The 13,623-nt window shown below is 46.6% G+C and overlaps 2 protein-coding genes across 7 annotated transcripts in view; one reads left to right on the forward strand and one right to left on the reverse strand.

Moving 5' to 3' along the window:
* Positions 1-406: 406 nt before the first annotated feature.
* On the reverse strand, positions 407-10,843 carry JAGN1 (jagunal vesicle mediated transporter 1). Its single transcript, XM_083155935.1, has 3 exons — positions 10,695-10,843; positions 6,531-6,634; positions 407-1,196 (listed from the first exon to the last, which is right to left on the reverse strand). Exons 2-3 carry the CDS (start codon positions 6,617-6,619, stop codon positions 734-736), a joined length of 552 nt encoding a protein of 183 aa, XP_083012061.1. The 5' UTR covers positions 6,620-6,634; positions 10,695-10,843; the 3' UTR covers positions 407-733.
* RPUSD3 (RNA pseudouridine synthase D3) overlaps positions 10,812-13,623 on the forward strand; it is a 41,564-nt gene continuing 38,752 nt past the window's right edge. For 3 of the 6 annotated variants that reach the window (XM_083155929.1, XM_083155928.1, XM_083155930.1), the window contains exon 1: positions 10,812-11,577. Coding sequence is in view for 1 of the 6 variants with exons in the window: in XM_083155927.1 (XP_083012053.1) it covers positions 11,833-11,915 (83 nt within the window). In the remaining 5 variants the exon portion in view is untranslated. Of the gene's footprint in view, positions 11,578-11,743; positions 11,916-13,623 lie in introns of those variants that run through there. The other 3 variants (XM_083155932.1, XM_083155927.1, XM_083155931.1) reach the window with 3 other exon arrangements.

A 13,623-nucleotide genomic window follows, 5' to 3' on the forward strand; every position in this document is an offset into this window, starting at 1 on the left:
TAGGACATGAAATACCGCCTGTTGACACGTCGGCTCAGAAATACAGTAAAAAAAAAAAAAAAAAAAAAACATGTTGACCTAATTACCTGTCAACCTATCCCCAGGTCAATATTTCATGCCCTACCATCCACTAGGGCATGAAAGGAGAGTAGAATAGTGTGCCCAGCGAGGCACTGTACCTGAAGCATGGAGAGCGCAGCGAGCCATGTGAGGGGACGCGGTACACTTTGACTTTGTCCATGTCGACTATGTTGACATTCGGGACATAAAAAAAGTGAAAACTCTTCTTGACCTTTTGACAGTTGACCTTGCAACTGTTGATCTAATGCATGTGTCGACCTATTTCATGTCGACCTGATCACCCAAACATCAAAATATTATAAAGAAAATACATAAAACACATATGGAAAGTTGACACTTTGTTATTATTTCATACAAGGCATTCAATTATATTCACATGGACATTCTTAAACGGTAAATGAAATCACAGACAGGTGGAGACACAAGAACAAAAGTATTCACTTCTAACAGGATGGACCATCAAGCCTGGTCTGTGCTCAATGCACCGATAAATAAACCAAAACCAAGTTTTGGGGAATCATGGTTCTTGCCCTGGGACTCGCGATATCCCCGGTCTGGACATTTCTTCTTTTTCCATGTCCCAGATCCACCATGTACCTGGGCAGATGCAACTCTCTCTCTATTGTCCCTTCCGCACAGTCTGCACCACTGCCTATTTCTTCTTTTTCTCCTGGGTGCTGTTGAACCAAGAGTCCAGCAGCTTCTTGCTGTAGTACAGCTGCCACCCGTGAACCTGCACGGCCAGGACCATCACCAAGTACATAACTGAGACGGCGGAGAAGCCAAAGATAAAGCGGTAAGCCTTGCCGTGCCGGTACAGCTGCTGCGCCATGGGGAACATCTCCATGCTGCCGTAGATGAGGGGGGCGATGGAGAAGAGCCCAGAGCTGACCATGGAGATCACCAGGTAGCTGATGTTGTTACGGGGGAAGGAGAACAATCCAAAAAGAGAAGGGATGATGCTCAACATATATGGATACTCCCACTGGTACGGCATGGCTACCAAATCGTGGGACACCAGCTTAAGGTGGGCCACGCACACCTGGGCAGCCAGCAGCACCCAGATAAGTACGTGGGCATAGATCAGCTTCTTGATTTCATTCTTCAGAGAGACGCTGCAAGACAGAGACAGGTGGCGTCAGGGACAGCTAAACAATAAATGGGGATAGACGGGACTGGATACGGTCGAATTATCGACCACACTTATGTCAACAGTCATTAGGTCGACACCGTTGGGTCGACAGGGGGGAACGTTGACAGGTGTCTAGGTCGACAAAGGTGAAGGTCGACAGGTGTCTAGGTCGACATAGGACAAGGTCGACATGGGTTTAGGTCGACATAGCGTTAGGTCATGGTTTATATCGACAGGTCAGAAGGTCGATGTGTTTTTTGAGCCGTCAGGCGGTATTTCATGCCCTACCATCCACTAGGGTGTGGTGGGAGAATAAAATAGTGTGCCAGAAGCATAGCGAGCGAAGCGAGGGGCTGCGGTTGCCTTCCAACTGTGTCGACATTCGGGTAAAAAAAAAAGACCGTAAAAAAACATGTCCACCTTCCGACCTGTCGACATAACCCATGTCGACCTAACGCTATGTTGACCTAAACCCATGTCGGCCTTGTCCTATGTCGACCTACACACCTATCGACTTTTCCCCCTGTCGACCTAATGACTGTCGACCTTACTGTAGTTGATAAAACGATCCACCCCCGATATAGGTACAGCAGCTGCCCATCAGTGATAACAGCAGGGTGTATTACTTATAATACAACAAATAATTATTGCAGGGTGCAGTATTGCAAATAAAATGCAAGTGTTTAGTAGGAGAACCGTTGCGCTCCTGGACAAATCTATTGGAAGTCTCCTAGATGTAGTCTGTGAACCTGGTTAGGTTGTGGTTAGTCCTGGCAGTCCAAGTACCCATGCCAACATACCAACTAGTGGACAGAAGTCCAGCGTGGTGTCATACTCATGGCCCTCCAGCTGTTGTGGAACTACACATCCCAGCATGCTCTGCCACAGATTTTATATAATGGATTGCTAAAACTGTGGCAGGGCATGCTGGGATGTCTAGTTCCACAACAGCTGGAGGGCCATGAGTTTGACACCACTGGTTCAGGCTGTGGGGACCGAGGGTTTGGGTCAGGCAGACGAGTTAAACCTTAGGGTAGAAGGGTTCCCGTCGCAGCTGTACGGGCGGTTGGCAGATCGCTCGTACACACAGCCCGGTGTGTGGATATATCGGGCCGACGAGATATATCTGTGAACAACACCATCTACCGATATTTATTTATTAACAGTTTCTTATAAAGCGCACACATATTCCGCAGTGGAGCTTACAATCTATGTTCCCTACCACATATACACGCACACACACACACATTGTATATGTATGGTTATATTTGTTGGGAGCCCATTAACCTACCAGTATATTTGGATTGTGGGAGTAAACCGGAGTACCCGGAGGAAACCCACGCAAGTACAGGGAGAATATACAAACTCCACACAGTTAGGGCCATGGTGGGGATGGAACCCATGACCTCAGAGCTGTGAGGCAGTAATGCTAACCATTACACCATCCGTACTGTCCATATATATCGATTGTACACAATGGCCGATGGACATATCATATATCGGCTGTTCAATCAAACGGTTAGGCTGCGGGGGCAGGTGAGAGACCCATGTCACGATTCCCTGTATTGTAATGCCAGTCGGTATTCTGGCCACCAGCTTCCTGTTCGCCGGTCATCCGTATGCACTGTATCCCTTTCCTCCATTTACATGAAGAGTAGGCAAAGGCTAAAGGCCTCCATACACGAAGACACGGTATCGGATGTGATACCTCTTTAAATGACCTGCCAGCTCCCCGGTAGCTAGATTGGATGTGGTCATTTGCATAAAATGAATTGCAATTTGTATGATGCACGGGAACACACATCGGATTGTTAAATATATGACCTAATATGTGACACTTTTCCCACGATTATCAGCCTGATGCATCAAAATCATGTAGAAAGGGGTCAAATCGTACTAGTGTACGGCCACCTTTACTCTATACCATGGGTCCTCAAACTGCGGCCCTCCAAATGTTGTGAAACTACAAATCCCAGCATGCCTTGCCACAGTTTTAACACTCCCTTATAGCAAAACTGTGGCAAGGCATGCTGGGATTTGTAGTTTCACAACATCTGGAGGGCCGCAGTTTGAGGACCCATGCTCTATACTAGGGCTGGGCAACACCGGCCCTCCAGATGTTGATGAACTACACATCCCAGCAGTTTCAGCATGGCCACATAGCAAAACTAATGCAAAGCATCCTGGGATGTGTAGTTCATTAACATCTGGAGGGCCGGTGTTGCCCAGCCCTGCTCTATACATTCACAAGATACAGAACTGCCCTCTAGTGGTCAGGGGAACACACAACACACGCTCTTTATTCTCCAACCAGGTTACCATAAAGACTCTTATGTATTTTATGTTCCTAGGGTGTGCAGAGTAACACGCCGAAATTCTCATGACAATCGGTGGGCACAGAAATAAATATCTTATACATCTGGGTGGACAGGGCGCAGTCCTCACCACAGTACAAGCTGTAATCTTGTTTTCCCCCAACTTCAACATATGGGACCTTATTCTGGTTGACTCGCAAAGCTGCGAAATTTCACAGCTTTGCAAGTCCTCCAAACAGCGCCCGCACGCACGGCTGCCCCCTCCCTTATACAAAGAGTTTCCCCGCATGGGAATGGATGTTTCTCCATGAAAACACCCACGAAATGCTGGCCGTTCCGAAGCCCACAGCCCAAAGCAGCTTGCCATGCCCGCTCGCACCAAGCCTCTGCACATGTGCATAAATATGCATGTGCAGAAGCTAAACATCGCTCCCACATGCAAACGTGCAGGGTAGTGATCAAACCAGAGTATCAAGGGGGCAGATTCAGGCCCGTTTGTTAAGGTCAGAATTCGGCTCAGTCCCTGATGTTCAGGGTTTGCACATGGACATACCAGCTTCGGTCAGTTTCACACTCGCCGGGCCGTTCGCTCCGGCAAGGGAGGGCAGGGGTTCACGGGCATGCTCACAAACAATGCGTGGCAATGCCTGCTTGGAGTGGGTGGGGGATGTCATATGATGCCAGTGCCCACCCAGAATTTGGAGATCTGCGGGCAAAATAATGACTTTTATTAGCGAACGAAAGACAAATCACTCGATGGTGAGCGGACATCGAAGGATTTATCTTGCGCTCGGCTGCATGCGAGTGGAAGTGTTTTCGGGTGGTGGGGGCGATCGGATAGGCCCAGTGTTTTATTTACGGGAGTCGGTGGACAATACACGTGTGTCAGGCATTCACTGTTCTGCACTCGGGAGAACATTTCTACTTAGTTCTTATGCACAGCTGAAAGTCTCTCTAAGCAGTAAGTAGTAAACCTAAAAATACACCCCCTGACCAGCCTACGCAGGGCTCGGGTGCACAGCTGACAGCATCTATCCTCTCACTGATTACAGCGAGGGGCTGCGGGACTCATGCAGTCCTACTCAAAGCGTGCTGCTGGGCCAAATGCTTACCGCTGTCAGCGTTCGTGATATTGGGCCTAATTCAGCTTGAGCAAGTAATCACAAAACTACAACCTGCCGGCCGCTAGCATGAGGGTAATTGGCCAGCAAGGTGGTCCCGCATACCAAACAGAATTGGGTTTATAGAGAAAGCAAGTCTCTATGTGATGCACTTTCAAGAAGCTAATATTTAGCGAATAAAAATTAACCTTTAATTTGTTATTTAAGATGCGAAGTATTTAAAAACATACATACAACATGTAACAATTAAGGACAATTTAAAAAGGATATAATTATCCTGACGTGGCAGAGGAAGGAATGTCTTGTACTGTGTTACAATTACTGAGTATAGTAGCAGAGATAGGGACCGTGCCACTCCGCTTCGTTTAGTATAGAAATTCAGAGGTTATGATTTTTAATAACCGTAGGACAGCTGAAGTGTTAAGGAGCAGACACGGTCGGCGTCCCGGCCGTTCTGGTCCTGCACTGATTGCTTTTATTACAGATAGAGGCAAATATTATCTTTCTTTATATATTAGAAGTGTGCGGATAATTCCGCTTCAGATATAATCCCACTACTGCAGATGACAATGGCAGCGCCGGCCGTAGCCTGTATAAGCGCTTCTCATTAAAGGGTGCACACAAACTTTGACAGCGCTGTAAACACGGACGGAGATGAATGATCTCCTCCGTGCAAGTCAGCGCCCGGTCTGGCAGAGGTCTGCCCTGTGGTGCGGATTCGTTATCACACACTCTCCGTGAGCTCACTGACGTGAGTCATTGGCAGCGTCAGCTGTAAGCAGATAGACGCATCAAGGACCGGAGGATGCGGCACCCAAAATTTTTTTCTTATCTAAGCAATCAACATAGATACATTTCAGTTACACAGTATAACATTCGCCTCTGCCCACGTGGAACGCCGACGCGCGTTTCGCATGGAGCTTTTTCAAGGCCAGGTTGTACCCCCACGCTAACAGCAGATAACATGTTAAGGGTAGCCCCGGGCAAGACGAAGACGAAGCTACTTCCAGAACTCATACTTAATATATAGAAGACACTATGTTAACCTAAAATACACAGTTTAACTGGTTTCCGTCGTTCTCCTGCACGCTTCCTATGCTGGTTTGGTTAAAAATATGCATCAGTGTTGTGAATGCCCCTCCCCTGTGCCCCTCCCATTAGCATGCACAAGAAGGGACATTGGGCTAGATGTATCAAGCTTCAAAACTGATAAAATGGAGAGTGATGAACAACGAGCCAATCAGCTCCTACCTGCCATGTCACAGGCTGGGTTTGAAAAATAACAGGTAGGAGCTGATTGGCTGGTTATTTATCACTCTCCATTTTATCACTTTTTGAAGCTTGATACATCTGGCCCATTGTTACTACTGCTGGGGGTTTCGACCCTGTTGCTAACACCACACAGTACTAGAGTTTAGGTTTTGTGTGGCGTTACGGTCATTATTATTGTCACAGTAAGGTGTGGATAATGTTTCCTAATATAGATAACGAGATGTTGGAATCTAGGGCCTTATTTTGGTTCATTCTTTCTGACAAAATCCTTCTTAGATGGACAAAACCATGTGCTTTGCAGGGGGGGCAGATGTAACATGTGCAGAGAGAATTAGATTTGGGTGAGTAATTTTGTTTCTGTGCAGGGAAAATACTGACTGCTTTATTTTTACACTGCAATATAGATCTCACTTTGAAGTAAAACCCCACCCAAATCTAATTCTCTCTGCACAAGTAACACCTGCCCCCCCTGCAGTGCACATGGTTTTGCCCATCTAAGAAGGATTTTGTCAGAAAGAATGAACCAAAATAAGGCCCCTAATGAGCAGCTTCACGGTTGCTGTTGTGAACAGGATGCGGCATTGATGCATTCTGGAACAAATACAGTACCTCATTTGGTAGTGATTGGCCACCCGCTCTCGATGCTGATAATCACTTCCATCCGTCCCAGCCGCCCGAGGTCCTGCGCGGGAAGCCATCGATAATGCTCACACCTGGGGACAAGAAGGAAGAGAAACATGGATGCAGAAGCTGGTTGTATTATTCCTATTGGACAACAACTAGTGACCGGACATTATTGGACAGGACATTTTTCTTCCAGGTCTCCGGCCTGACAATAGAAAATCAATAATCGGGTCTATTTCACTCATTCCATTATCTTCACAGACCGCAGGATGCTAAATAATTGAAGAATAGGTAGATTGATTATGCAATCATCGTGTCAACATGGGATAAACGTCAACAGTCAAAATGTTGACATGGACATAATGTGTGCATTGTGAATGTCGATAGTACATTTTAGGGTCAGGCTGTGGATAGGGTTTGGACTAGATCCCCCTTAAAACACTATATCAAAACGCACACGGTCAACATGTACAATAATAACATTACGGTAATGTCGGTATATGACATGTTACTAGGACATAACCGGGAGCTGAGGGAACGCAGGAAGACTACGGAAAGATGACCTTATAAATATCATGAACAATCAGAAAGGTGGCAGACAGCAGCAAAGCTATGTGCAAGCGGAACTGTATAGAACAGCGATGGCTAACCTTGACACTCCAGCTGTTGTTGAACTACACATCCCAGCATGCCCTGCTGCAGTTTTACTATTTGGCCATACTAAAACTGATGCAGGGCATGCTGGGATGTGTAGTTCAACAACAGATAGAGTGTCAAAGTTCACCATTACTGGCATAGAACATAACGGAGGCACTACACAAACATAATGCCTTGCGGACATTTCCCGATTTCTACACCAGGGGTTTCCTGCGCCGTACCGCCTACTGACTGGTTACGCTGATAAACCCAAATTCTCCACAGATTTATCCATTCATTGTTTAGTATAATAAAATGTAACCTTTATAATGTCTCCCAAACACCGGGCGAGGAGCCTTCTGTGCCTGGGCCCACATCACACAGTACATATGAGCCGGCTGGTCTGAGGTACAATCTATACGTTATGCAGATCTATGCAAATATCTCCTCCAGCTGAGGCATGAAGGTCACAAGGAGAGACATAGATGCATATACTCAGTGTTACAGATTTACCACAGGCGGAATAAAGCAGAGGTATTTATGATGCATGTGCAACATATAGTTTTATTTATTAACAGTTTCTTATATAGCGCATACATATTCTGCAGCGCTTAACAGAGCATAGTTATTAGCAAAAACACATAACGAATTACAGCACAAGACAAGTACATGGTTAATATGGATAGTTGCATCAGGGGACAGGACACTGAAGCAATCATCAGGGTGGCAGAGGTTTATATATTCTAAGAAAGGCACATGAGGAGAGAGGGCCCTGCTCGTGAGAGCTTACATTCTAAAAAGGGAGGGTTAGACAGACAGGGGTAACACAGAAGGGGGAGAGGTGGGCATAAACAGGTTAGGATGAGAGATGGTCGGGTTTTATGCAGGAGGGTGGGAAGATGACAGCTTAGTGTTAGATATTTTAAGTCTAAAAAAGAGCTGGGTCATCCAAGAGTAGACAGCAGAGAGACAGTTGGAGATATGAGTGAGGATAGAGGGAGAGCGATTAGGAAAGGAGAGGTAGATTTCAATGTTATCAGCATAGATGTGATAGCGGAAGTCGAGTGAGCAAATGAGCTCACCCAGAGAGGACGTATAGATATAGAGAAGAAGAGGGCCAAGAATAAAATTTTGGTGGACACCTAAAATCAATGGAAGAGCAGGAGAGGTGAAGTCATTAGAGGTACAGCTGGGCATTTTCAAAACTGACAGTGCAAATACAAGCATTAACAGTGATAGTAAAAGTTGTTTGCAGATGTAAAAATGATGATATTATGGTTGAATCGCCAGATTAAGCAGCTACAGGTAGTATGTTGTGAGAAGAAGTTAAACTCACTCAAAGCAGACTTTGGTTTAGTTGAGATGAAGAGACTTTAACTGCAAGGTTAAAATGCACACAGCTGCCAGAAACAGGTGTTCCCACATCAATAGGCTTCCTCTATTCACCAAGCTGGCGCCACTAGACAAAACCGTAGCCATGCAAAACACAGGTATCACCACTCAACTTGTCCGCCTGGAATTGAACGGATGTTTGATTCTGTGATAGTGGTCAACATAATGGTCATACATGGTGTCACTAGCGATTGTCCATATGACAATATGCTGGTCGACTCAGATCTACAGTAATTATACGGTCAGGGGACTGAGATTCTTATAATGGGCTTTTTAAATATATAACACACTGGTGTACATCTAATCCTATTAACAATTACACACACATTGGACGGAGTGTAACCAGTTCACTTTTTCCAACTATAGGATCTCATTCAGTAAATCACAAATCTGCAACTGCTTGTTATCACATGCTGGAGGCTGCCCACCACCAAGTGCCACCAAGCAATGCAATCACAGCGCACAACCAGGCAATAATTGTAGGCCCTCTGCATATGCACCATGGCTGGTTGTACAGCGCTATCTTACGGCTGTGTGTGATGTCACACAGACACCCCGAAAACGGTCCGGACACGCCTGCATTGCCCGGACCACGGACAATCACCGTGAGATCACATACATCCGGGATGCAATCGCACTGTGAAAGGTGTCCCCCCCCCCCCAAATAGTATTTTGGTGAAACAAACAGGCCTGTTTCTAAGCAATAGGCCTCCCAGTGTTAACAGCAAAATGGGGATGCAGTTATTTGGTCTACAGCATAATGGTCGACACGGGAAAAGGCCACACCTCCCACACTTAGGCCAAAATTTTACCGGGGTCCGGCATTCCTCTCGGCTGCCCAGAGTGTGACCGAGCCGCAGGCTGCCTTATTGGACAGCTGAGCCGTCACTCGGGTGCCCTGTACTGCTATAGGCCACCGGCGGCGGCTCAGCTGTCAATCAGCGCTGTGGGGATGGGGTGGGTCGGAGGAAGCAAAGAGCCGGACGCAGCAGATAGGCACCAGCAGCGCTAGCCCAAGTGATGTGTCTGCTGCTAGGCAGACGCCACCCGGGTTCAGCAGCATCATGGCAGCGGCGCCCCCCGCCGGCGCTGGCTCCTCCAAGCAGTGGTGGGGTCTGTGGAACCATAGTTACACCACTGTGTGATGCGCATCTGCAGACGCCTAAAAATCAACCATTTATTATTTTCAGACGTCTGCGTTTGGAGCGGAGTAGGGCCCAAGTCAGATATAATATAACACCTTGTTTGAAAGTCTGTTATGGGGGTATATGGTTATTAGTTCGGCATGCATTGAAGGTCGACAGGGTTGGGAGATCGATACAAGCTTAAGGTGTACATGGGTTTTTCACCTTTTTATGGAGCAGACAGGTGCCGACAGGTGGTATTTCATGCCCTACCATCCACTAGGGCAGGGCAACACCGGCCCTCCAGATGTTGATGAACTACACATCCCAGCATGCCTTGCATCAGTTTCAGCATGGCCACATAGCAAAACAAATGCAAAGCATCCTGGGATGTGTAGTTCATTAACATCTGGAGGGCCGGTGTTGCCCAGCCCTGCACTAGGGCGCGGATGGAGAATAGAATAGTGTGCCGAGCGAAGCAAGCCATGCGAGGGGACGCGGTACACTTTGACGATGTCAATGATGACTATGTCGATATTTAGGACAAAACTCATGTTGACCTTTTGAATGTCGAGCCAATGCTTGTGTTGACCATTTCAACCTATTCCATGTGTCGACCTAATACTGATCGACCAATGACCCATACCCGTTATGGGAATTAGGAATAAAAAGTAGCCATTCTTTCCTGTGCTAGTTTACAATAGCAGCACCCGACAGACTGAACAGGATCCAGTCTGTGTGCAAGTGTGTTGCTGCTTGCATGGATGGCACATGAACTGCTGCAGCATAAGCTGTGCCAGTCCCCTGGAGCCAGTGACTGTTCTCCCCCACCTGCCCCTGCAGCATGCACCATGCCTCATTATCACAGGGGAGCTGCAGTATATAAGGACCAATAACAACCCCACAGTAATATCCTCTCCTGCCCATCACCCAACAGCCAACAGCCCGCAGATACAACGTATCCCATATCAGCAGTCACTACCAGGAGCCGACTCACCTCACGCTTGTGCCAGATACAATGTATCAGTCAGCAGCACTGAATGATGATCACTTCCTGTTTCCGCCATCTTGGAACTCCCGGAAGTGGCTTCAACCAGCAAGCACTATGGAGCACTACATTATATTTAGCATTCTCCCATTCTGGGTGTACGTAAAACCCACACAGAGACTGAGAGAGTCACTCTGTATTGTTGTTTCTATCTGCTACGGAACTACTAGTGTCATCATGTAAGGTCAGAGTCTCGGTGAGCATCCTGGGGCTTATAGTTCTTCAGCAGCTGGATACATTTTCATAGGCTGCTTAACACTGATTAAGAGTAGCCATGGCATGTACATTTATGAATCAGATTATATTATCTTCTACAAGGTGTGAAATAAAATGATGGTTGCTATGGGCAACATCCCATCTTCATTCGAACTCCCATCTTAGTAAATACCATATCCAATATGACACTGCTAGTGATCTTTCACCCATAACTGCACAGCAGCCTATCTGATAACAAGACACATATGGTTACGTGATGCAATAATACAGATAATTATTACAGTGTGGTGCAATGTGGCAGAATCATCTGTGTGCTTACATCATATACAGCCTATGCAATGCAGCATCCTGGGAGGGGGATGACATGAATTTATAGATCTGAGCAGGGCTTGTACATGGGAGGGAGAGTAGAGAGACCAGTGATAATAATCACAGGCTTGACCTGTGCTTGTATTTATTTCCACACTGCTGGGAGTGGGATCTTCAGTCATGCCCTGAGGATGTAGGGGAGTGAGACATATACAGAATTATCCATGAAGCTTATATGACAAGGCAGGTGTGGAACAGACACCAATCTGCAAGAGGCTTAGCAACAACTTAACCCAAAGCATCCCCCGTGAGTACCTTTATAGTATTATTATTATTATTACTATTAATATATATACACACACTTGTTATGTGACCACACAGTCTGTATTGCACGATTATATAATCTATACATATGAGGATTTCTCTGAATGGTTGCTATGGAAAGGGTAATTAAGGTAGCAGACCCAGGTGATCATCCAATCAGTTAATTCATTCACAGACCTTCACAAGCTTGATTTTTTAGCTTCACAACTAGTGTTCAGGGGACTCTCCCGCAGAATGAATGGCTAGCTCCAAGGTCTCAGCTACATGCAAAATATCAGATTACTGTACACAGACAGCCTGTGATATGAACACAATAAGGAGGTATTTATCACCAAACAGTGCTTACTCTGTGTCAATGTTATTTATGGGGTTTTTTTTGTTTGTTTTTTCATAGTTGTAAACTTGGACTATCAATGTGTTATATTTTGCAAAATATTTATTTACATGCAAAATATAAACCTTAAATAATTTATCAGATGCGGTAGGAGAGAGAGGGAGAGAGGGGCTGAGATTCGCCTGTGTTCACAATAGCAGTTATTTTCAGGCTTTCGAAGGGCAACTGTCATTAACATATGTTGTTGTAAATTATATAGTAGTATATATGGCTCCTGTGTTGGTTGCCTAGCAATGGGCTTTTATGGTGCAGCAGCACACTCAGATTCCACTAGTGAGAAATAAAGGTGCCCACACACGGTGCAATGGGCGCTTGCGTTTTGAAAGTTTTAGTTAAAATCGCATCGCGTGTAGATCACATCGCACCGTGTTCCTTTTGGTTTGCGATGAGCGCCCCATACGCATCGCTTATCACAAGTGAAGCCCGTACTTTCTGTACTAAATTGCATCTAATTGAAATGGCGCGCTGTTGTAGTGTAGCGCATGCGATATGAACTAGATACCATGTGATCGAGTACAGGACGCATCTAGTACAAATCGCACCGTGTGTGGGCACCTTAAGGATGCACAAGGGATATAAGTGGCATCCATTTGGCAACCTAGGCTCCATCCTAGGGCCCAGTGGGTACTGAAAGGCCCAAATTGCCCTAACCTATTTTTATGTGTGTGTTCTGTTTTGGATTTATTTTTTATTTTATTTTTTTACAAAAAGAGGGGGGAGGGGGCCCGGCTCCAAACCAGTGCCTTGTCCAGGACCCCATTTAATTAGATCAGTCTGTTCATAGATCTCATCCTAGGATAAGGGATTGTGGTGTAGATGTATCAAGCAGTGATATATGGGAGAAGTTGCCCATGGCAACCAATTAGCATTGAAGTAACATCTATAATATGCATACTATAGAATTATACAGAGCAGCTGATTGGTTGCCATGGGCCCCTTCTCTCCTGGCTCACGTCTCCTCCCTTATCACTGCTTCATACATCTACCCATGTAGGACATGTTTACTGAGCTAGCTAGTATATCAGTTGGCATCTGGGAAACCCCTGAGGTAATTGTTGTTTGACCCTCACGCTATACTAAAGGCCCCCATACACTAGGGTGACTTGTCCTTAGGACAAGTCGCCCCCGACTTCCCCCTGAGCTTCCCCTGCCTTGATTAGATTGGCACTTGATGTGCCTTTTTTACATGTGATAAATCGTCTTGATTTATCACATGTAAAAAACCCGGGGGGGGGGGGGGGCTACAGAGCAGGGCTGCTGGTGGGAGCAGGGGGGCTGGGCATGCTGCAGGGGACACAGGCGGCATAGAGCCGGGCAGAGGGACCCGGGAGCTGTCAGTGCTAGTAAAAAAAGCCTATACAATGAATGGGCAGCCTGTGATTGGCTGAGCGCTCTCTCAGCCAATTGCTGACTGGCTGAGAGAGCGCTCAGCCAATCACAGGCCGCCCATTCATTGTATGGGCTTTTTTTTATTTTATTCAGTACTGACAGCTCCGGCTCCCCCTGCCCGGCTCTATGCCGCCTGTGTCCCCCGCAGCGTCCCCAGCCCCCCCTGCTCCCTCCACCGCCGCGCCGCCCCACTAGGTCCCAAGTCAGGTGGTCGGACGTGCAGCAGGTCCGACCACGCGACGCAGA

This window comes from Crinia signifera, chromosome 8, assembly GCF_055691185.1.
Source record: "Crinia signifera chromosome 8, ASM5569118v1, whole genome shotgun sequence".
NCBI classification, from domain to species: Eukaryota; Metazoa; Chordata; class Amphibia; order Anura; family Myobatrachidae; genus Crinia; species Crinia signifera.